The sequence below is a fragment of the Aspergillus fumigatus genome, chromosome 7 (genome assembly GCF_000002655.1).
Source record: "Aspergillus fumigatus Af293 chromosome 7, whole genome shotgun sequence".
NCBI classification, from domain to species: Eukaryota; Fungi; Ascomycota; class Eurotiomycetes; order Eurotiales; family Aspergillaceae; genus Aspergillus; species Aspergillus fumigatus.
The window spans coordinates 860,364-881,138 of NC_007200.1; the positions used below are offsets into that span (position 1 = coordinate 860,364).

The window sequence follows — 20,775 nt, forward strand, 5'->3', positions numbered from 1 at the left end:
AGGCTCCACATCTCCCTTTTCGGCTAGCGCCGATATTGCCTCCGCGTGCCTGAACGTCCAGGCGTCACAGCCGCAGCTCCTCCTGAATCCCTCCTGCCAACTCCATCTTGCATCGTCTGGTTTCTTCGTTCATCTGCTTCTTTGTCGTCAATTTTCTTGTTGCTTGATAGTGATTTGATCTCTGTATCTGCTCGACTTGCACCATTTATCTTCTTTCCCACTCTAATGCGAGCGCTGTGATGTACTCGTCGTCGAACTCCTTCTTGGGCGGCGTCAACAACGCCCGCCCAGGACAACCACCCTTCATGCAGCAACCTCCATACTCGCAATTACCCCAGGGTCAGCAACAAATACCACAACAGACTGGCTTCCAACCACAGCCGACCGGATATGGATCTCAATCAGCCTCTCATCTGCAACCTCAGCCAACGGGATTCCCTACTGGACAACTGCAACCTCAGTTCACAGGCTTCCCCGGCGCAGCGCCTCCACAGCAGCAGCAACAGTTTGGCGGCTATCAGGCGCCCGCACAACAACCGCAACTCACGGGTTATCCTCCTCAAAGTCAACCTCCATCGCTGCAGGTTCCTTCGACCACCGGCCTGCCCACTCGGCTTGCTCCCAGGACGTCTTCGGAGATAGCTAACTCATTTAGCGATGGTGCCGGTGTGGCGCCTCCACCACCCCCCAAGTCTTCGGGGAGTAAAATTCCTAACATACGGCTATCGTTCATCACTGCGCAAGACCAAGCTAAGTTTGAGCAACTTTTCAAGTCCGCAGTGGGAGATAGTCAGACAATGGACGGTCGGTAGTCCTCAGATGACATCGCGTTGATCGAGAGGATGATTTGCTGAAGTGTATAACATACAGGGGAAAAAGCTAAGGAGTTACTTCTACGTTCGAGACTTCCCGGCAGTGAATTGTCGAAAATATGGTGGGTGAAACGCCAATCGTTCTGAAGGATGATCGTGAAGCTAATTACTCAATCCAGGGTCCTGTCTGATACCACTAAGTCTGGGCAATTATTCTTCCCTGAATTTGCTTTGGCCATGTACCTCTGCAATTTGAGGATCACTGGTCGAGAACTTCCATCGACTCTACCGGACAAGATTAAGAATGAAGTTTCAGGTATGGTGGATATCATCTCGTTCGGGGTCCCCGACACAGAGCCGCAAGGCGCTGCAAGAACGAACGTTCCCAGCTTCGACGCTCCATTATTGGAGAACAAATCTGCTCCGCCGGCTCCCCAGCATCCTAAGCCGCAGCAGCCATCGAATGCACAGTTTCTATCGCAACTTGCTGCGCAGCCCACAGGCTTCGGTCCTCAAGCAACTGGGTTGCAGCCCAATCAACCCTCTCTTCTTGGAGCGAACGCAACTCTCGCCCCACAGACTACAGGCTTCCCCGGACAGTCTCAGCAGCAGTATCTCCATTCTCAGCCAACAGGTCTAATGACCAATCCTCAAGCTACAGGCTACAATGGTCCCCGTCCCCCACTTCCGCCTATGCCTACCGGATTTGGCTCGAACCTTAGTTCAATGCAGACAGGCGGATTGGCTGCTCAGCCAACTGGCATTCCCGGCCAATGGGGGTTTGTTAACGCACCGTCGTCGGGTTTGCCCAACATCGAGGCCTTGAAACAGCAACTCATGCCTCAGCCTGGTCGTGAGGGCGGGTTTACGACAGCGGGTCTCTCCGGCAATGCTAGTATTCCCTGGGCAATTACAAAGGAGGAGAAGAAAATTTACGATGATCTTTTCCGAGCATGGGATGGCTTGCATAAGGGCTTCATAGGCGGCGATACCGCTATCGAAATTATGGGACAAAGTGGCCTGGATCGCAAAGATTTGGAGCGAATTTGGACGCTTGCCGACCCCAGCAATCGAGGCCGTTTGAACATGGACGAATTCGCCGTAGCCATGCATCTTATCTACAGAAAACTCAACGGGTATCCAGTCCCGAATCGTCTACCCCCTGAGCTAATTCCCCCGTCAACGAGGAACTTGAATGATTCAATAGGCGCGGTCAAGTCTCTGCTGTCTCAGGATGCAGAGAGTCGCAAAGCTTCTGGCGCATTTTTGCAACCTCAGAAGACGGGTGTGAGTTACCTCAAGGAGCACTCATTCCGTGGCGGTGCAAGGTCTCCGGGATTCGGCCGCAAGGATGCCACTCTCTTTAAAAATAATGACGAGGCTGCTGCTGGTTACCGGTCTAGCGCTCGTCGTCGTGTGGGTAATGATGCCCGGCCATCATCCCCCCCTACCTCTCAGGCATCTGAGGAGGAGCTGTCTGTTGAGCAGCTGAAGAAGAAGATCAGGGAGACTCAGATCATGCTTGATGCTGTAGATTTCAAAGATGAAAATCGAGCCGAGGAGGATGAAGTCTTGGATCGCCGTGATCGTCTGGAAGCGGAAAGCCTCATGGATCGAACCCGTCGTGTTCAGGACGATATCGATACGCATCCTAATGCAGTGTTCCGTAAGCTGGATAATGGCGCCGAAAGGAGATCCTTGCGTCGTCAGCTTCAAGCCTTCGAGGACCAGGTTCCTCAGATTGCATCAGAGGTCCGCCGTATTGAACGTGAGATTGCCGATGCCAAACTTGAACTTTTCCGCTTGAAGGACGCAAAGGCACACCCAAATAGCGCTGCCAACATCGTTGGAACAGGACCCGGCGGCACCGTTACGGAGGCGGATCGTATCAAGGCCCGCGCCCGCGCAAGGATGCAGGCTCGGGCTGCGGAACTTGCTGGCAGACCAGTGCCTGCTTCCGTGGATGATGATGGAGCTGCGGTTCGCAGGTTGGAGGCTGAAAGTGCCAGTATTCGAGCAGACCGAGAAAAGAATGAGGCCATGACGCGTGACGTCGAGGAGAGCGTGAGGGAGTTCACTCGCAGTCTCGAAGATAGCCTCAAGGAAGAGGGTGAAACTTCGACACGTGAGCATGAACGGCGTCGATGGGAGGATGCTTTGGGGGTCGAGGACGTCATTCGGGACTTCATCTACGACCTGCAACGAGGCAGCCGAACGGCACACATCCGTAAGGAAGAGTAAGTGGCAGAACCGTGTTAAAACATACCTTAATCGAGCTCGAAATAACAATTGCAGGGAATCAAGAGCTTCTGCTCAAGAGCAGCGACTCCGGCACGAAGAGCCATCCCCCGGTGTCTCTCGGTTGTCCCCTGCGCCTTCCGCTGGTTCTGCAGGTTCGTTGCCGGGATCCACTCATGAGGACCGAGTGGCTGCAGCTAGAGAGCGTGCCCAAAGACGTATCGCGGAGCGCATGGCGGCTGCCGGTCTGAAGCCGCACACTGATACCTCTGAGACCCTTCTGCAGCGCCAGGAGCGGGAAAAGAGGGAGCGGGAGGAGCGTCTGCGACGAGCAGAGGAGGAAGACGCGAAGAGAGAGCAAGAGAGACAACGTCGCTTGGCTGAGGAGCAGCGTAGCACTTCTGATACACCTGCCAAACCTGTGGGCAAGAAGCCACCCCCAGCTCCGCCTTCACGCCGAGGCCGCACGGACAGCGCAGGCCAGGCTGAAGTGAAAAAGGCCGCAGAAGAAACGATTACTGCGGAACAGGCAGCCCGCGAACAAGCTATCAGGGAGGAGCAGCAGGCACAAGAAGAGGAGACGAATCGCCTCGAGTAAGACCCACACCCTACCATTTTTGCTTCAAGGTACATTTGGCTAACGATGCTCTCACTCGCCTGCAGAATGGAAGCTCAGAAGCGTGAGGAGGAACTCCTCAAGGAGAAAGAGGCGCAAGAAGCTCGTCTCCGTGCACTGGAGGAGCAAGTCAGGCAAGGCAAGATCCGGAAGCAAGAGGAGAAACGTCGCAAAGAAGAAGCCGAACGGTTGGCCAAGGAAAAGGAAGCCGCACTTGCAGCTCAGCGCGCTGAGATCGAGAGGGCCAAGGAACGAGAGCGGCAGCTTCAACTAGAATTGGAACGTCTCGATGAGGAGAGCTCATCTGATGATGAAGGGCCAGTGAACATCACGCCTGAGGACAGCACACCGACCCAGAGCCAATTACTCCCCACAGTGACCCCTGCGGCTCCTGTTTCTGCACCAGAATCCGAGCAGGCTGGCAGTCCTGAAGACACTTCCTCTCAGGCTCCACCTGTGGACTTCAAGCTCGAGACAGAGTCGAAAAATCCGTACTTCAAGATAACGCACCAGGCCACTGACACACAAGTGGTCTCTTCTCCACCCGTGCCGCAACCCAGCTTCACCTCCCCCAAGGCTGATGTACACTCGACCAATCCTTTCCACCGCCTCGCTAAGCAAGAGACTTCGAAACCTGCTTTTACTGGATCCGCGCCTCTGGAGCGCAAATCTCGCGCGCGTCCTGAAGCAGACGATGACTGGTCTGCTGCAGGGTCTGAGTTCGATTCGTCTGACGATGACGACGACGAGCGGCCAGGAGGTGGTAGTGCTAAACAACTTGCAAGTATTCTATTTGGTACTATGGCACCACCACGACCTTTGAGTGCTATGGATGACAAATCGCCCTCCAAGTCGTCGACTCCAGTGCAGGACAGCCCAGTTGCCTCTCTCCCTGTGCCTGAGTCGAACGGCAGCCTCTCTGCACCTGCTGCCCCTCCTCCGCCCCCTCCTCCCCCACCAGCGGCAGTGCCCAGCTATGATCCATCCGTCGCACCGCCCCCACCTCCTGCACCACCTATGGCACCACCTGCGCCACCTCCAGGCCCTCCACCGCCCCCAGGCCCTCTACCACCGCCAGCTCCTCCGGCTGCCAGTGGCCCGCCTACGCCTGCAGGAGCACCCGATCGTAGCGCGCTCTTGGCCTCAATTCAAAAGGGCAAAGGGCTTCGGAAGGTCCAAACCAACGATCGGAGCACGAGCTCAATTGCTGGTCGTGTGCTTGACTAGATTCAAAGCTAGTTGACACACATCTTGCCAGTGAACATTAGGGACTGTATATTGCATATACCGTAGAAAGAATTTATAGCGTTATCTGCTTGCTTGTCTTTCGACCTCTGTTGCCTCGATTGTAGCTACTCATAGTCGGCCAGATTTTGTATTTTCAGTCGACGTCAACTTTAAAGATGAAACTGGTCATTGATTGAGCGATCGTGGGATAGACGCGCTCAACTGCAGTCGTGGCCAAAACAAAGTATATACATCCATGACAGAAGCCATTGCTCAAACTAGTAGAGAGCTTTGCAAAGTAGAAGTACAAAGAGTCGCAGGAAGACGCCAAACTCAAGCATGAGTAAGAGTGGTATCCAAGGGAAAACTCAAAGGAAAACTCAAGAACAAAATCACCAAAAGAAGGGAGAAGCCTAGGCTCAAGGCTAGTTAAGGACCTCAGCGATTACGTTCCCTAACGTGCTGCAGGCCCATAAAATGATCAGACCCCAGCCAATCTTTCGATCCATTCTCCAATTATTCAATGGAACGACAATCAGCAAAAGGAGTAAAGTAGTCAGAAGTGTAGCGCCACTAATGACGAGGACCTTAGAGATAGCAATATCGTAAGAACCCTGACGAGCGGCTTCCGTTTCTGGCTTCGCTTTCACTGTCATATAAAGACCGCCCAGGCCAATTCCCAACAGGATATTTAGCATCGGTCCTCCAAAACAGGCACTCAAAGCCATGACTGGGTATCCCAGGCGGGCAACGGTAATATCGGCGACAAGATCGCCAAGCGAGTTACCCACAGCGAACACAGTAAGCCCTAAGAGGGAGTCGCTAATATTCAGAATGACCCCAAAAGTCTTGAGAAGGCTGACCACTTCTGTTGCTATGGTCGCGATCCAAAAGATTGCGACTACGAAGCCCAACATGGCCAGGAAGGGGCGCCAAAAAGAGGAAGGCCGCGAGGAGCGGCAATTCCTTGTACTCACCACAAGGCACACAAGACATAGAAATGAGAAAAGAAGGGAGCACAAGGATGGGAGGAACAGATTGCGGACTTTCATCTCGGGATCCATCGTAGTCCATGTGATCAAGGCAACAAAAAAGGGCCCAATGAAGAGCTGTATGTAAAGCAGCCACTGACACCAGTCTTTTGGCTGAGAAGCTGATGGGGTTGGCGGCTCAAGGGCAGGCAATTCGGAGTCCCATCGTCGCCTTTCTTGTAGCGACTGAGCTTTGCCCGCGAGTGAAGCCATATCCTGATCGTCTAGATCACGGTCTAGAGTTCGAATAAGTGGACTGTCTTCCGGCAGTCTCACTCGGGGTGCTGCCGACTCTCCACCGTCCGCCGAGGGTAATATATTAGGCGCGGGGTCCCCTTCACGTTGTGCCGGTTCCACAACAGGAAGAGTAATTGTGAGTAACAACACGCTTGGCGCTGCAACAACCCCCAACAGTCGTTCTAGGAAGCTCTTGGTCCCCCAGTCAACCAAGGTCGGGAAGAGCACCGGCATAACGGACCTCGCGATGCAGCATGGGGAAAGCAATGACCACTTTGCTGGTGATGACGAGCGATGACCTTCATCCTCAAAGTCGTTGTCATGAACTTGCAACGTCTCCGTAGGGCTGGTAGGGGCCGGAAGACGTATGCTTGGAGCCCTCGACTGCATGAAATCGATGGCGTCTGGAAAAGGAGGAAACGGGCTGGAGGGGCTTTCCGGAGCAATTTCAGCTCCGCGCGTGGCATATGAAGTCCCTAATGGGGAGACATCCAGCGGGGACCGCGTAAGGGGAGAGTCAGCCTGGTAGTTTGGCGAGTGGAAAGTACCTGGCGGTGCAAGTAGATTAGGGCTGGCAGACCGGGCGGCACTTGAATCCCGCGAGGGTCTGCCGGAGGAGGATAATGACGGAGTTGCTGAGGTCTGATCAATTTGGGATATCTGAGGCTGAAACGTCTCTTCGGTTCCGGAAGGTCGACTAACGGTCACACGAGGCTGTGGCATGCCAGAATTGAAGATGCTGGTATCCAGCTTAAGCCCCGCAGCATCGTTGGCAGACACAGCACGAACTCGAGACGAGCCTGCTGCGCTATTCGGCGATAGAAGAGAGTTGTTCCCGGAGGGTCTGCTTGTTCGGGGATGGGATGCGACTGATAAATTGTCCTGCAGTGCTGAAGGGGCGCGCGCAAGTTCTGGATTATCAAAATGTAAATCGTGCCCAATGGGTGTGCCCCGATTGATGCTACGGGACTTCTGAAGCGAAGAAAGTACGGTCTGGAACTCCAACGCCCCAACGAGGCTGGGTCTGATGGGATTGAAGGTGTTGCGCCTGCGCGTAGAGGGGCGGAATACATGCATATTCTCACTTATTTCAGCGAGATAGCGGTTGCGCGTGTCATCATCCTCGTCACCATCTTTCCAAGCCGGCAAATCAGATCCTTGCAATGCGTCGAAATCTTCGGTCGACGGTCCGCGGAGAAGACTTCTCGACTCCGACGCAACGCCGGGATCCTCTTCCACCTCTTCTTCGATTTCCAGCTCCTGGTTTTCTGGGATGTGGAAGTGAGCCCGCGCAGCTAAATTCCTCTCGTACGCCCGACGGCGCCGTACAAGGTACCAGTGCCAAGTGACAACCAAGACCACGTAGAAACAATATAAACCAACCATAGTTGCCGATTCCCAGGCATGAAGCCTTCCATCAGCCAAAAGAACCATACTGAAGCTGACAGCAATGACAAAGTAACCCACGTCCCGGACGAAGCTCCGCCGGGCAACCCTGAACGGCCGAACCAGGGCCATAGAGCCTGCCACTACCGACGTAATGAAGCTCGCAGCACCGATCAGCTCCCCTATGGCCAGGCTACCGCTGTTTGACCTCATGGCAGCAAACGTCGAGAAGACATCGGGGCTACCATTTCCAAATGCGAGAAATGTGACACCGGTTAAACTCTCACTCATCCCGAGAATGCTGGCCAAGGTACTCAAATCTATACACAAGAAGTCGCTTGCAGCAATACCTATAGTGCTGAAAAGCAAGGATAGCCACAAGATGAGGACGATAAAAGCTATAGGTTTGGCGTTCGCAAATGTGCAATAATACAGCTGGACATATGAGAGTAATCCATCTTCAAGGTCGGAGCAATTGACGCGGACAAAGGAGCATTGATCCTTGGCTTGACGGACCAGACGGCACTGTCAGAAAGACAGAAGATTTATTAGCATATCTGCGAAGGAAAGTGTTCTGTCTTCGTACCTCTGTCTCATCGTTGCTCTGGAGGATGTCCACTCCTCGCTTGACATGAAGCGGGGAAGATGCTGCCGAGGGATTGTTCAAGTTTCCCAGAGACCAGCTGATCACCGAAAGAGAGATTAATGTCAGAAAAGCCCAATAGAACGATCGAACAGAATAGGAACGTTTCTGACGGATCAGTGATCGTCTTGGGTACAGAGTTAGGTTGCTTGCCATCGTGACCACTGCGGCATCATGACCAGTAGGGAAGATGGCAGAGGAAGAAACCGCAGGGGATCATCTAGCGATTGGAACTATATAAGAAAGGACGAGAAGGCAGCAACACAGCGGACTGAGAAACGAAGATCCAGACCGTTTGTAAGATGGATGGTTGTGGTGGATGAGGCAGATTGGATGGTAGAGGCACGATGAGCATGTCTCAATGTCCTACGTAGCCCATCATAGATAAGCAGGTGCGGACGGATAAGGTACTGAGATACCTAGAACACGTCTACGAAAGTACGCAGCAGCCAACGAGTGATGTCAAGTTAAAAGCTGGTATTGTGGCTGTGTTGTGGCGGGGGGCGATGCGACAGCCATCAAAGCATCATGACACTCCCATATTCAATTATAAGGAGAATCTCGCTGGGTAACTGAGCAAAGTCCATGAGGTATTATAGAAAAGAATATCATGTCCTAAGGATAATCTTACTCGAGGCTCATCTACGTAACCTACTGGTGTATCTGGGCGAGCATTCATGAAACCGGGACGGTAGACAAGAACATAGAACGGGAACGAGTCAGTGAAATACAGACGGTATTGAAATAAGGGAACATGCTGATACTAAGTCTGTATTATTACACAGCAGACTGTGCCGAAACTAGATCAGGTGACTTTTGTCTACCCCGATGCGGCTAGTGGTTGCAGAAGTGGTTGCTCTGGTCGGGCGTATGTTTTTGTTGATGTTGTTTGTTCTTGTCCGGCCAAAAGAGGAAACCAGCGCGAAAAGAGGAGACCCAACGCCATCACATCACACACCTGAACCGTCGAAGACCGTGGATCTAACATCAAAAAATGAAGCACAGCTTTTGAGATTGCTATTATCTTTCTTATTCCCTGATCTTCTATTATTTTCTGTCCATACTGTTCTGTACTCCCATCAATCATCCCTTACTGCTGGGGTAACCATTCGCCATGCCCCGCGTAGCAAATCCTAAACATCGCCGCTCCAACGGCGCATCAACGCCTCACAAAAACTCGCCTATGAAGTAAGAACTCAAAAGATTGAATGGCGCTCTAGGGTGCAAAGGAGAAGACGATATTAACGAGCTCAGGATCCCTTTGAACGATGACACGGGGGAGAAGGCCGCCCGTTTGGAGGCCCGACAAGCCCGCCATGACCGCCAGATGGATCAGATCAAGGCTGCCGTCAAGACGCCAATGCCTCCTCGACGATACACATATGACCGCGCTTCGAGTATGAGCCCCGGTACCCCTAGGGGATCAGGACACCGCCGACGAGAGAGCGATGCTGATGGACGACGAGCGGTGACCCCAATGAAACGGGTCCCTATCTTGGCAAACTTTGAGGAATGGATGAAGATGGCCACGGACAACAAGATCAATGCGAACAACTCTTGGAACTTTGCTCTGATTGACTACTTCCATGATATGTCTCTACTCAAGGAAGGCGATGGTGTCAACTTCCAAAAGGCGAGCTGCACGCTCGATGGTTGCGTAAAGATTTATACAAGCAGAGTCGACAGCGTTGCGACGGAAACGGGTAAACTGCTAAGTGGGCTGGCGGACAGCCGTGAGAAGCGGGGTCGTGACACTGGCGCGGAGGGTGAGGGTGACGACGAGGACGACGAGGAAGGGGAAGATGGAACAGCCAGGAAGTCGCGGAGAAAGGTACGGAGAACAGTATAACCGCTTCAGTGACTTGGAACCGGTCTGATTCTGACTTCACCAGGCCCAGAGAACACACGAGGCCACGCTTGCGCCTTCCTTTGCCGCCCTTCAACTGAAAAAGTTTGAGCTAGAATTCTCAGTTGACCCTTTATTCAAGAAAGCCTCCGCGGATTTTGACGAGGGAGGGGCCAAAGGCTTGCTCCTGAATCACCTGTCGATAGATGGGCAGGGACGTATCGTCTTTGACAGCAGCGACGACGCTGTTGAGGAAAGCCCTAATGACGTGGACAATAGTCGCGAAGGCTCGGAGGACCCCGAACATCCGAAGTCCTCTTCACCGGCTCCGAAGCGGTCTTCTGACGATGCTTTTGAAGACGTTGAGATTGACATAACGCCACTAGCGAACCAATTTTTCCCCGATTTGACGCGCCTCGATGAGCAGGATATCTGTCCGTCCCTCAAGAACTTCGATCTTGGCGATCCCTCCGGATCACTCGATATTCCCTTTCTCAAGGCGCCTGAAGAATGGCGCAACGAAAAAGGCAACGAGGACGGACGAGGCGGAAACGATGCCTCTGGGATCATGCTCGACGACGACAATGCTGTTGGCTTTGACGACGACGATGGTACTCTAGCTGGGTTCGATCTTAGTGAAGATGCCGGTTTTGGTAATGGGGGTGAAGCATGGGCCCGTGAGGCTGCCCTGGAGCCAATGCTGAAAGTTCATCGCATTGACCGTGATGGCGATCAGAATCAGGACGGCGGCGAGGCAATGGACGACGAAGATGGGTATGCTATTTCGCTTACTCATCAGCCAGATAAGCGTGACCATGAGAACATTCTTAGCTATTTTGACAATGCACTTCAGAAAAACTGGGCGGGCCCTGAACACTGGAAGATTCGGCGTATCAAGGAAAACGCGGCTGCCAGCTCTGCAACTGCGGCGCCGAAGCAGCGGAAGGAAAAGGAGCCGTTTGAAATCGACTTCGCGGCACCTCTAGATCCAACCGTCGCTGAATTGATTTATACCCCCGCTAGTTCCAACTCCACCATTTCCCTGCCCAAGACACAGTGGAAAACCAAAGGGCGGAATCTGCTACCAGACGACAAACACTTCAACTCCAGACAGCTACTCCGTCTCTTCCTCAAACCTAAGGCTCGCATGGGCTCGAAGAAACTGGTGGGCCTGCGACAATTCAACAGCCGACGACAGGACCGGACCGCAGTTAATGGGGAAATGGATGAGGCGTTCTGGGCTAGTCGCAAGCAGGAGGAGGAAGCGGCCGCCGACGAGGATGCTGCCCCTGGCGCGTATGATGCCGACTTCTTCGCGGACGACGATGGACTCGCGTTCCCGAACGGGCTCGGTATGGCCGACGATGACGACGACAACCTGCCCTTTACAGACGCGCGAGAGATGCTGTCTCCACCAGCTGATGGGGCTCCAGGCACAACAGCAGGGGATGCAGGAGGAGCTACGGGTATTGCTGCTCTCCTCAACATGGTAGGGGCGACGCCCAAGCCGGGCGCTGGGGGCTTTGGCTCGCAGTTGGTGACACAAGGCGGACGGCGAGCGCGACCTGAATATGTCGCCTATGCAAGAGTCGCCAAGAAAATTGACGTGCGGAGACTGAAACAGGAGATGTGGAAGGGCATGGGCGAAAGGTTGATTGCATCCACACAATTTGATTCCATGACGCAAGCAAGCGCTGGGAACGGTGTTAATCAAGTACTAAATACTGAGACTGAGCCCGATGCACCGCCAACACCCACTCCTCAAAGACCGCAGCCGGTCGACAGCTCGGAAGAACCGAAGGAAGACCGTCGGTTACGATTCACGCAGGTCATGAATTCCCTCAAAACGGTCTATCCGCCAGAGAAGCTTCGTGACATCAGCACCTCTTTTGGCTTTATCTGTCTTCTCCACTTGGCTAACGAGCAAGGTCTCATTTTGCAAAACGATGGCCTGTCCGAGGGCGCTGGCGCGGGCTCATTAGAAGAGATTTATATTGCCAAAGACGTGAATGCTGTTATTGACGAAGCGTCTGCTTGAACCGATCATTTGATGGTCCACCCGGATAAACGTCAGGGAATTTAGATGCTGTATGTCCTTTTGAATACCTTGTTCATTCAGGATGGTACGAAGTGCCACATGAGGAATTTTCGCCGATTATGAATTGGGATGCTCGGGCTACACTTGCGGAGGAGTTGGTGGAATTTATATTATTATTTACCGTAGGTTTTCAGCCAATTGGCCTTTTTGATGATGTATGTCTGTCGTCCATATGTTATGGCCTCTAAGAGTCTCGGTGCCAAATTCTTGCAAATGGCAATCATGGGTTGCTCAGTAAAATGATCAGCCACGAATGATAGTCTCGTCCTCCACACGACATAGGACATAGTCTTGTCGAGAATTACCTAGAGAGACCCGCGTTGGAGCACACGCAGCTACATGTACAGGGCTTGGACAGACGGGCATTGCACTCAATCGCATTATGAGTGAAACAATCAGTACAAAAGCAGATGTTGAAGGGATGATAAGCAATGCATAGTGGTATATAGTATGTAAAAGCGGACAGATGAGACGAGACTAAAGACAGGAGCATTAATCATGGCATACCATCCAAGAGAATAAGTATTCCAATTTTGGATCGGTTCGCAGAGTCCACTGAATGGGAAGCAGCGGAGAGTTGGAAGTATAATCTCAGGTGAAGCAGTAGGCTATGTCAATGAGAAGTGCTAATAAACTCAACTTCGGGCGACCCCTGCGGCGTAGCGAACCGTTCTTAGGATCACGTGCCTTTCTTTTTCCTTCTTTCTCTCTTTTTGTTTGCCCAGTCAATGTTGTTGATCAATGGCGAACATTCTGAGGGAAGTTGGGACTCATGGGGCTTGTGTATGCTTCCGGGATAGGGACAGCCTCGTAGGTCCGCTCGCCAGGGGCGGCAGTCATGTGTTCATTGATATTTTGAGCTGAAGCCGGCGCCGAGAATTCTCCTTGCTCCGTCTTTGGAGTTGCTTGCTGTACACGGATGGGAGGCGGCTGTAGCTGGAACGTGGGCTGGGGCTTCGTCGGCGACTGGGGTGTTGCGAACTGCGTCGAGTATATCTCCCCGTTCTCGGCGGCCGAGTAGGAATCCTGGGTCGATTGGACGGACACAAAGGGTGACTTGGGCATGTTAGCGAAACCGGGGGTATTGGGGGCAGACTGCAGCCGGAGCTGGGCCAGGTACAGATCGGACCTGGCCTTGTCACGGCGGTCCATTGACTTTGCGAGGCGTCGCTTGGTGTAGAACCGGTAGAAGACAACCGCATAGATGAGAATGACCAGAACTTCGATCACGACCTCGATGATGGCGCAAACCAAGCCCCAGTCCTGGGAGCTGTCAGCCTGGTCGAAGACTAGTTGGGAGAAGAGACTCGACTTACCTGTAGACGGCACAGCAGTGCGTAATCGATATCGTTATGGAATAATTGCTCTCGGAGGTTCTGCTTGCACGACCAGCCCCAGAGGTCTTGACCGTTGCCGTTGGCCTTGGAATTCTGATAGATGGCTGCCGCGACGATCCACATGATTAGACTGAATGTGAAGAAGCAGACTGAGAACACTGTGTAATAGACTGCGACCTTCTCAGCGCGCCTGTGACCACCCTTCCAATACGCCCAGAAAACAACCAGGCACGAAAACAGGGAGATGCAAGCCAATGACAGAAGGAGATACTGCGGCCATGGGTTCGTCCCTTTCGCCCATGGGGGTAAATTGTTCCGAGGAGGAAGATGTTTTGTCGCATGGAATATCGTCAAAGTCGTTGCCAGAATAGTGAGCACGATCAGACTGCAACTGAAATTGACAAAACGAAGGAATATCTTGGCCAAACGCACGCGAAGTTTAATTCGCTGCGAGCAGTGTGTGAGCATTAAGGTTCGGGAGTAGTTTGCTGATTCTCGGGGTCCGCTTACCAGGTCCCTCGCATTCTCCTTCTCAGTAGCCTTTTCTTGCTTCTCCACAAAAAATTCTTCCCGAAAAGTAGGACTCAGGGGGTTCAAAGTCCGCCCAGGCGTGCCAGGGACCTTGAGGGCGCTCTTGAGAGGTGATGCTGGGGGAAGCTGATGCGATGCATGCTGAGCAGGATCGCTAGCTGCGACATAGCCAAAGCCCACGTCAGACACATCGGGCTGACTCTGTGAATGACCCTGCGGGTCCGCGAACGGAGACGTAGAAGCACCCCTGGGTTCGGTAGGGGAGTGCACCGATGTTGCTTCCGCGAATCGAGCAGTGCGAGGGCTCCTGAGTGACGAGGAAACAGAGGATTCAGAGGAGCTTCGCTCCGTCCGAGCTCCACCCGGTTGCGAAGAGGCTGTCATTGGGAAATGATTGTGACCACGCACGATATCAACGGGAGACACAGCTTCGTAGGTGTGAGGAGAAGTGCTCTGGCTCTCACTGGAGACCGACATTGATGAGCCAGGTCAATACAGGGCTAAGGTGACTGATTGACAAAGTTTAGCAGAGGTTAAGAGAACCAGCTCTCAACCTTGGATAAGACAGGTGTTTGCCCCCGGCGTTTTCGGGAACGGTGTTGGCTATAGTACGAATAGGCAGCCAAACGGTGAGCTGAGGTCAATGTGTAGGCTCAGACCTGCTGTTGACTAGTGGAGGAAGGCTTCCATTTGCTGCAAGACGAAAATCAGGATTACTCTCATCGAGCAGCATCACAGATGATGAGAAGCAAATATCAGAGGCCGAAAGCGACGTCAATACTCACTTGATAGTCCAGTCGATCTGACAGACGATGATTGCAAGATCCGTTCTATGCAGAGAATTAGCCTCAGGAATGTTCTTCAGCTGTGACTGGCGAAGTCGACTCACCGTAAGAGTGAGTTGACTTGGAGTGCTCTGCTCACTTCAGAGGTACCGGCACAGCTTCAACTTCTATACTCAGGCGATACAGTAGTAGTAGCGGCAGGAGAGGGGAGAAATCAATTGATTGAAATCAGATTGGCGTGATCGCCCCGAATATCAATCATGAGCTCTGGGCTGGCCGTCATCTTCGCTCGAAGTTGGGCGGGGGAACCCATCTTTAGCTTCATTCGATCCAGGCCGTGTGAAGGCGCAGGTGTGAGCGCTTAGCAACATGCAGCACAGTCGAGGCCGACCGGAGTGATTGGAGGAAAGATGTTGCTGTGTAAAGTCAGGAACGCGCCCAGATAGCCTAGGTTACTATGTCGAAGGAACAAAAACGCAGGATGAGGAGGTGACTGGATGCAAAGCATGGTCACTAGCGCAACAGCCCTGGCTTATCACAGTGGAGAGGATCAAAAGTGTGTGTTAATCCGGCCTTTTATCTACCACTGACGATGCAGGCCGTGTCACAAGAAGAGCGAATGAGACGAGTCATCCTCGCATCTGGTGTGGTTTCTCTTCGTCTCCCTTGGACACTTCCCCGGCGCCAAAAAATGATCGTCTCTTGTCCAGCCAACCATGATGGCTGCAGAACCGCTGTCAGAATCCGTCTCCTGCCACTTGTCTCCTTGTTTAGCTCGTTCAACTGTAGCCGCTCGTCCAAAAAAAGCCATCATATTCATTTCCATCACGACCATGGTATGATGCTGCTTTCGATCGACTTTGGTTTTCTATATCATTGAGTACGAGATTTAATATGTGCACTAAGCACCCATTCGCATCCATGATCCATCAACTTTTATTGATTCACAAGTCATTCTGAAAATATCTATATAATCAATGGGGATATGAGTACTTTGAACTTTGGAAGCTGGCCCTCTGGATTCTTGGTCAGTGGCAGTTTGTCGGTTGGCAACTCTCTTGCTGGAGGCCTCTCAGCTGTAGTAGCTTGCTTGCCATTTAATACTTCTGGATTGGGACTGAGTACGTACTTTTCGGCTCAAGACCGCTCGTCGAATCACGAACGGATGATTCCAGCCGACCTGGGTATGGCTATGGGGATATAGATAGAGCAACAATGCGAGGCATTTACCAGCAGAGGTACCTTCCTTACAAAGTGGATGAAGATAGCATGCCGTATATAGTTCCCAGGTGATATCAGGTCATGAAGCTCGCTGCTGTGGTTATTGAAGAACACAAGATAGCTATTATGGATAACGTGGATACATCGGACTGTGTAAGTTACCTATATTATATCATAGTGTTGATGCTGAGAGGTGGACATTGGGATCATGACATTTATATGCAAGATATATTTGAAAGGTGAATCGAAGACAGGCGCTGTCTCCAGACGCAGGAGGTGATCGTCGAAGGGACTGAGGAGGAGCCACTGAGGAGAGCCACTAGATTGTAGTACCATCTTGCACATAATAATAGAGATGGACGGCAGTAAGAAGTTATAAACTAGACAGACACTTTATGAAGAGACTGTTGCCCCAGAGCGCCAGGACAAGAGTGTACAGCCACCTCAAAGGGATGGATGCCCCACTGTCTGCTAAAAATCAAATCAGGGTTGACTGGTCTTCGCACTATGAGCACATTGGTTCGCCAGCCACACTGCTCGAGGGATGAATTCAGCCTCATCTCTGGGAATCACGCTTATTCTGTCCCAGTGCCACTGTCAGAGGTGTGGATGCATGCGCACCCTGCAAATGTAGATATGGGAGATAAAAAGGTAAGTAAGATGGACATTGATGTCATTCTCGATGATTCCCCGTCGAGTTTCTACGGAACAAGCGTTCCAGTGGAGACCTACTCCCGTCCTATGTCGATGGATACGCGGCTCTAGAACATGGCTGTGCTGTGTCTTCAAATTCCTCCTGTACAACATCTAGGCAGACTTCACTCTTTTCATTGCTCCTGACAAATAACCCTCCGATTCCATCGCAAAACTGAAGTTATTCTCTCAACTAGTAATCTTCCATAATTGGAAACAGGGGAAAATATTCTGGCATAACCACTGAATGGAAGACGGTCATGTAATTCTTAGCGACAGGACTTAGACTTAGCCGTAAACTAGGTACCTAGATGACAATACCGTACATCATTACGACAAGGTATCAACCGGAGATACCACAGTTCCGGTACGTTGACACACTGAATGTCGACCCGACAACTTCAGAGCCCCAGCACCCATACGGTAATCCAAATACATATTTGCTCTGTAACCTTTCCCCCTCTCCAGCCACTTTTTTGTCACTTTGGATCCTCGTGTTCGCCCTCAGAAAGAGACACTGAGAGACCGAGAGAGAATCTATCTCCACTTTCTACTGTAACAGTAGCCAAAAACATCAACCCAGCAACACTAACCTTTTACCTACCAAATTCATCAATCCATCAATTGATCATTACTTCTTCGATTCATTCGGCCCATCAGTCAGTCCATCTTTCTTCCTCCTCAACCATCTACTACTATTCGGCAATAACAGCAAGTACAACAGCAAACTACCACTCATAAACGGAACTCGTTGGAATCCGCAACCATCCTGAATTGTCTGTCTGCTGTTCAAGCTATCCCTTCTGTCAACCTAAGCCCTCTGACTAGATCTTTCACTTCCCCTTCCATTTGTGCGCGACTTTGTCCTGTGCACTGCATTGTCCCCAGGTTTTCTTCCTCTCCCTTGCCTGCACTTGTCTGTTTCTGGTGGACAATTTATGCGATATTGCTGTTTTGTACATCTGAAAGGGGTCGATCCGCCTGCACGACATTCGTTTCCATTGTATTTCAAATCAGTCGTTGCTTCGAGCTTTATTTACAGCCCAAATAAGCATACTCCATTCCGCCTGCACGACCGCCACATCTCAAATCTCTTCCCATCCGATGGGTTAGCCGAATCCTGAGAGAGATTTCAGCATCCATCAGAGGCGCTCATCCGGCTTGCAAGGCTCAGTCACTATTTTTACACTGCCACCGGGTCCATACTTCTCATCGTGGGGTCCCATATCGTCTGACAAGGCATCTGCGAAAGCTGAACTTCCCACTCCCGTCAGCTTGCGCCACACTCGGTTCCAGGTGAGCGCCCCACGCGACTGTGCTTCTCAATATAATGATATTACTCGTCGTTCTGTGCTACTTGACTCTTGTCTTGGGATATCATCTTCCTTTGGTCGAAGTCTTTTCTTCTCGTTCAATGGACCTCCTTTGCTCCTTGCCGACTTGAAGATCCCTTCGTTCTTCCTGTAGCCGTCGAACTCAAAAGAAAGAGATATTCATTGACTGACATGACCTCCGTGCAACTAGCTTTTCCGTTCATTCGTCATCCGTTTCCGGCGGACAACAAGCATCTGTTATCCATGGCTGCATTGACGCAATCGACTAACGAGCCGGTTGCCATCTCGAATCCCTTGTCCGGAACACCTAGCTCGCTCATCTCGAGCCCGCCCGAATCCGTCGCGTTTCTCAAGTCATCGAAGCAAGATTCGAGCTTGACGTCCATCGCCAGCGCCGGACTGAACGTCTCGAGGTCGAGGGAATCGTTACCCCAGATGTCCACCACTGCACCGACGGACGGTCCGATAGACCGACCACAGGAATCGGAAAAGGCATCCGAGCAGAACAGCTCACTGGTAGCAAGAGAGGCTTTGGGTGCTAGCGAAAAGCAGAATGTCGGTTCCATCCACGACTCCATGTCCATGTCGTCGGACCATATGCAAGTCGATTCGGCGCATAACTCGGGCAGCGTCCCCGATACTTTTGGTGCCGATAGCGGCTCGACCCTAATGGCCGCTCCAACTGTGGCTAGTCCGGGCCCCATAGAGGACTCTACCTCCCAGGACGGTGATCGCCCGCGCCATCGAGACGACGCAGATATGCAGGAGAGTAGTAATAAGGCTTTCTCGTACCCAATGCCTACGGGCCATCTCGGCGATGCGCGCCGCGGTCTCAGTCTACCCAATTCTGGGTTCCAAAAAAGTGGCCAGCGATCACCGTCGGCCAAAAAACATCGTTGTCCTTACTGTGCCACTGAGTTCACCAGACATCATAACCTCAAGAGCCATCTTCTCACCCACAGCCAGGAGAAGCCATACGTATGTCAGACTTGCCAGTCGCGCTTTCGGAGACTCCATGATCTCAAGAGACATACAAAGCTTCATACCGGCGAGCGTCCACATATCTGCCCGAAGTGTGGGCGTCGGTTCGCGCGCGGTGATGCTCTTGCTCGACATAATAAAGGCCAGGGCGGCTGCGCCGGTCGCAGAGCCAGTATGGGAAGTTTTGCGCCAGAGGATGATTATGGCGAGGGCGCTGTTGCCCCCAGTGCCGAAGATACCATGGACGGTCTCGTTTATGCCGAACCCGAGCGAATGGATGAAGAGGATGAACGCCGACTCAACATGCCCAGCATCAAAAAGCATGATGCCCCTTCAGACTCTATTCCACGCTCTCATTCTGGCAGCAGCTACCAACCGCGTCAGCCAAATACATATCCTCCGATAGCTGCCGGCAGACCCTCCCCGGGAGGATTATTCCCTCCTCCCACAAGCCACGGTGGGTCTAGTGCGTCGACATCTCCCGTTTCTCAATCCGGGAATATGACTTTCCCACCGCCGGGGCAGCCTTCGGGCGCGACGGTGTTTCAGTCTACGAATGTTACCGAGAGCCCACGGCCCCTTTCACCAAACGCTCTTACATCGCACCAAGGCGGACATGGACCGGAGGGCGGCAGTATCCAGTTGCACCGGTCACACTCTCCCAGTATGTCGCAGCCATTTCAGCAGCAACCCTTCAGCCGATCCGGACCTTCCCAGGGACCCGTCACGAATCATTCCGCTCCTGGCCTGGGGCTTCCTCCCTCTCAACCCGGCGCCCCTCAGCTGCCTCCTCCACCCGGGCTGGGCCCCTCAGATACGCGGTTCTCCCTTCACAATCCAGGATCTGTGCAGCCGCCGCAGCAGGCCGCTACAAAGCACGGATCTTCCCTCGGTCATTCTACCAATCACAGTGGATCCCTGTCTTCGAAAGCTGGCCTGGACGCCACAGCAGGCAATGGCACTCATCTTCCCGGACCACATGACCCCAGCTTTGTGGAACAAAGCAGAGACCGGGAGGACAAGCTTTGGGCCTACATCCGATCAGTCCACGAAGAATTGGCAGGATTGAAAAGCGAAGTGGCCGCTTTACGATCCCAGCTTGCTTCGTCAAATGCCAGCAACCTAGCGCCTACGAATACAAGCGCCGCGTCGGCTCAACCTGAGAGCAGTTCCGGTAGCACTGCACAGCGATGACCGTCATGCACTCACCTGTTATTGGTCCTCAAACCTTCATATGATGTCCCTTGTCATGTCTAATAGTCCCCCCGTCGTACCCAAAAGGTTCGATTACTACCTCTCAACCGTCCTGTTGCTGGGAGCTCGGATGTCTTTGACGACAGAGCATCCCATGCCTACACGAAGTTTGCTACGGAGTAAGGCTGGTAATTCTGATTTGCCGAACTCCTTTTCTTCCCTTTCATTCGTGCTTCTGACTACCCACTATCTCACCTACGTCTCGTCTTTGATTTCTTAGCCTCTATAATATTCCTTCCACCATTTACGTGACGGTGTTCGCCATGTTGAATGTTGCATAACGCTGGGTATGATGGTTTGTCTCCACTGTGGCTGTACTTGGCGCTATCTTGTTTCATAACATACTCTTCTCCATGTTTGTTTTTCCGGGTTCTATGGCGCTGGGGGTAAGGAGTTAAAAATTCGTCCTTCTGGTCTGCTCGGTCTGGAAGCTTATGCTGGCAAAATCCGTCACAAATTCATTCCTTGGGCCACATAAGTACTTCTTCCTGTCTGGAAGACGTTT

General features: G+C 52.3%; 5 protein-coding genes across 5 annotated transcripts; 3 read left to right on the forward strand and 2 right to left on the reverse strand.

Annotated features, from left to right (window-relative positions):
• Nucleotides 1–94: 94 nt before the first annotated feature.
• Nucleotides 95–4,996, forward strand: pan1 (actin cytoskeleton-regulatory complex protein PAN1). The gene is made up of 5 exons (XM_744028.2): nt 95–804; nt 871–934; nt 992–3,049; nt 3,108–3,644; nt 3,714–4,996. Exons 1-5 carry the CDS (start codon nt 240–242, stop codon nt 4,891–4,893), a joined length of 4,404 nt encoding a protein of 1,467 aa, XP_749121.1. The 5' UTR covers nt 95–239; the 3' UTR covers nt 4,894–4,996.
• Nucleotides 4,997–5,012: 16 nt separating this feature from the next.
• On the reverse strand, nt 5,013–8,651 carry AFUA_7G03880 (sodium/calcium exchanger protein). The gene is made up of 2 exons (XM_744027.2): nt 8,134–8,651; nt 5,013–8,072 (listed from the first exon to the last, which is right to left on the reverse strand). Exons 1-2 carry the CDS (start codon nt 8,344–8,346, stop codon nt 5,319–5,321), a joined length of 2,967 nt encoding a protein of 988 aa, XP_749120.1. The 5' UTR covers nt 8,347–8,651; the 3' UTR covers nt 5,013–5,318.
• Nucleotides 8,652–9,051: 400 nt separating this feature from the next.
• Nucleotides 9,052–12,498, forward strand: AFUA_7G03890 (condensin subunit BRN1). The gene is made up of 3 exons (XM_744026.2): nt 9,052–9,378; nt 9,445–10,021; nt 10,083–12,498. Exons 1-3 carry the CDS (start codon nt 9,305–9,307, stop codon nt 12,072–12,074), a joined length of 2,643 nt encoding a protein of 880 aa, XP_749119.1. The 5' UTR covers nt 9,052–9,304; the 3' UTR covers nt 12,075–12,498.
• A 374-nt stretch (nt 12,499–12,872) lies between these two features.
• On the reverse strand, nt 12,873–15,185 carry AFUA_7G03900 (uncharacterized protein; the record flags this gene model as incomplete). Its single annotated transcript, XM_744025.3, has 5 exons — nt 14,892–15,185; nt 14,788–14,832; nt 13,982–14,695; nt 13,451–13,918; nt 12,873–13,397 (listed from the first exon to the last, which is right to left on the reverse strand). The coding sequence occupies exons 3-5, from the start codon at nt 14,477–14,479 to the stop codon at nt 12,873–12,875; spliced, it is 1,491 nt and encodes a 496-aa protein (XP_749118.2). The 5' UTR covers nt 14,480–14,695; nt 14,788–14,832; nt 14,892–15,185.
• Nucleotides 15,186–17,108: 1,923 nt separating this feature from the next.
• Nucleotides 17,109–20,210, forward strand: AFUA_7G03910 (C2H2 zinc finger protein; the record flags this gene model as incomplete). The annotated part of the gene is made up of 2 exons (XM_744024.2): nt 17,109–17,997; nt 18,226–20,210. The coding sequence occupies exon 2, from the start codon at nt 18,279–18,281 to the stop codon at nt 20,208–20,210; it is 1,932 nt and encodes a 643-aa protein (XP_749117.1). The 5' UTR covers nt 17,109–17,997; nt 18,226–18,278.
• Nucleotides 20,211–20,775: the final 565 nt, after the last annotated feature.

Excerpts from the sequence above, each read along its gene's own strand:
- pan1 (XM_744028.2), top strand. The coding sequence starts at position 240 with ATGTACTCGTCGTCGAACTCCTTCTTGGGCGGCGTCAACAACGCCCGC. Across the intron at positions 805-870 it reads AGATAGTCAGACAATGGACG|GGGAAAAAGCTAAGGAGTTA; the intron begins GTCGGTAGTCCT and ends TATAACATACAG. Across the intron at positions 935-991 it reads AGTGAATTGTCGAAAATATG|GGTCCTGTCTGATACCACTA; the intron begins GTGGGTGAAACG and ends TACTCAATCCAG.
- AFUA_7G03880 (XM_744027.2), bottom strand. The coding sequence starts at position 8,346 with ATGGCAAGCAACCTAACTCTGTACCCAAGACGATCACTGATCCGTCAG. Across the intron at positions 8,073-8,133 it reads AGAGCAACGATGAGACAGAG|TGCCGTCTGGTCCGTCAAGC; the intron begins GTACGAAGACAG and ends TCTTTCTGACAG.
- AFUA_7G03890 (XM_744026.2), top strand. The coding sequence starts at position 9,305 with ATGCCCCGCGTAGCAAATCCTAAACATCGCCGCTCCAACGGCGCATCA. Across the intron at positions 9,379-9,444 it reads CACAAAAACTCGCCTATGAA|GATCCCTTTGAACGATGACA; the intron begins GTAAGAACTCAA and ends TAACGAGCTCAG. Across the intron at positions 10,022-10,082 it reads CCAGGAAGTCGCGGAGAAAG|GCCCAGAGAACACACGAGGC; the intron begins GTACGGAGAACA and ends TGACTTCACCAG.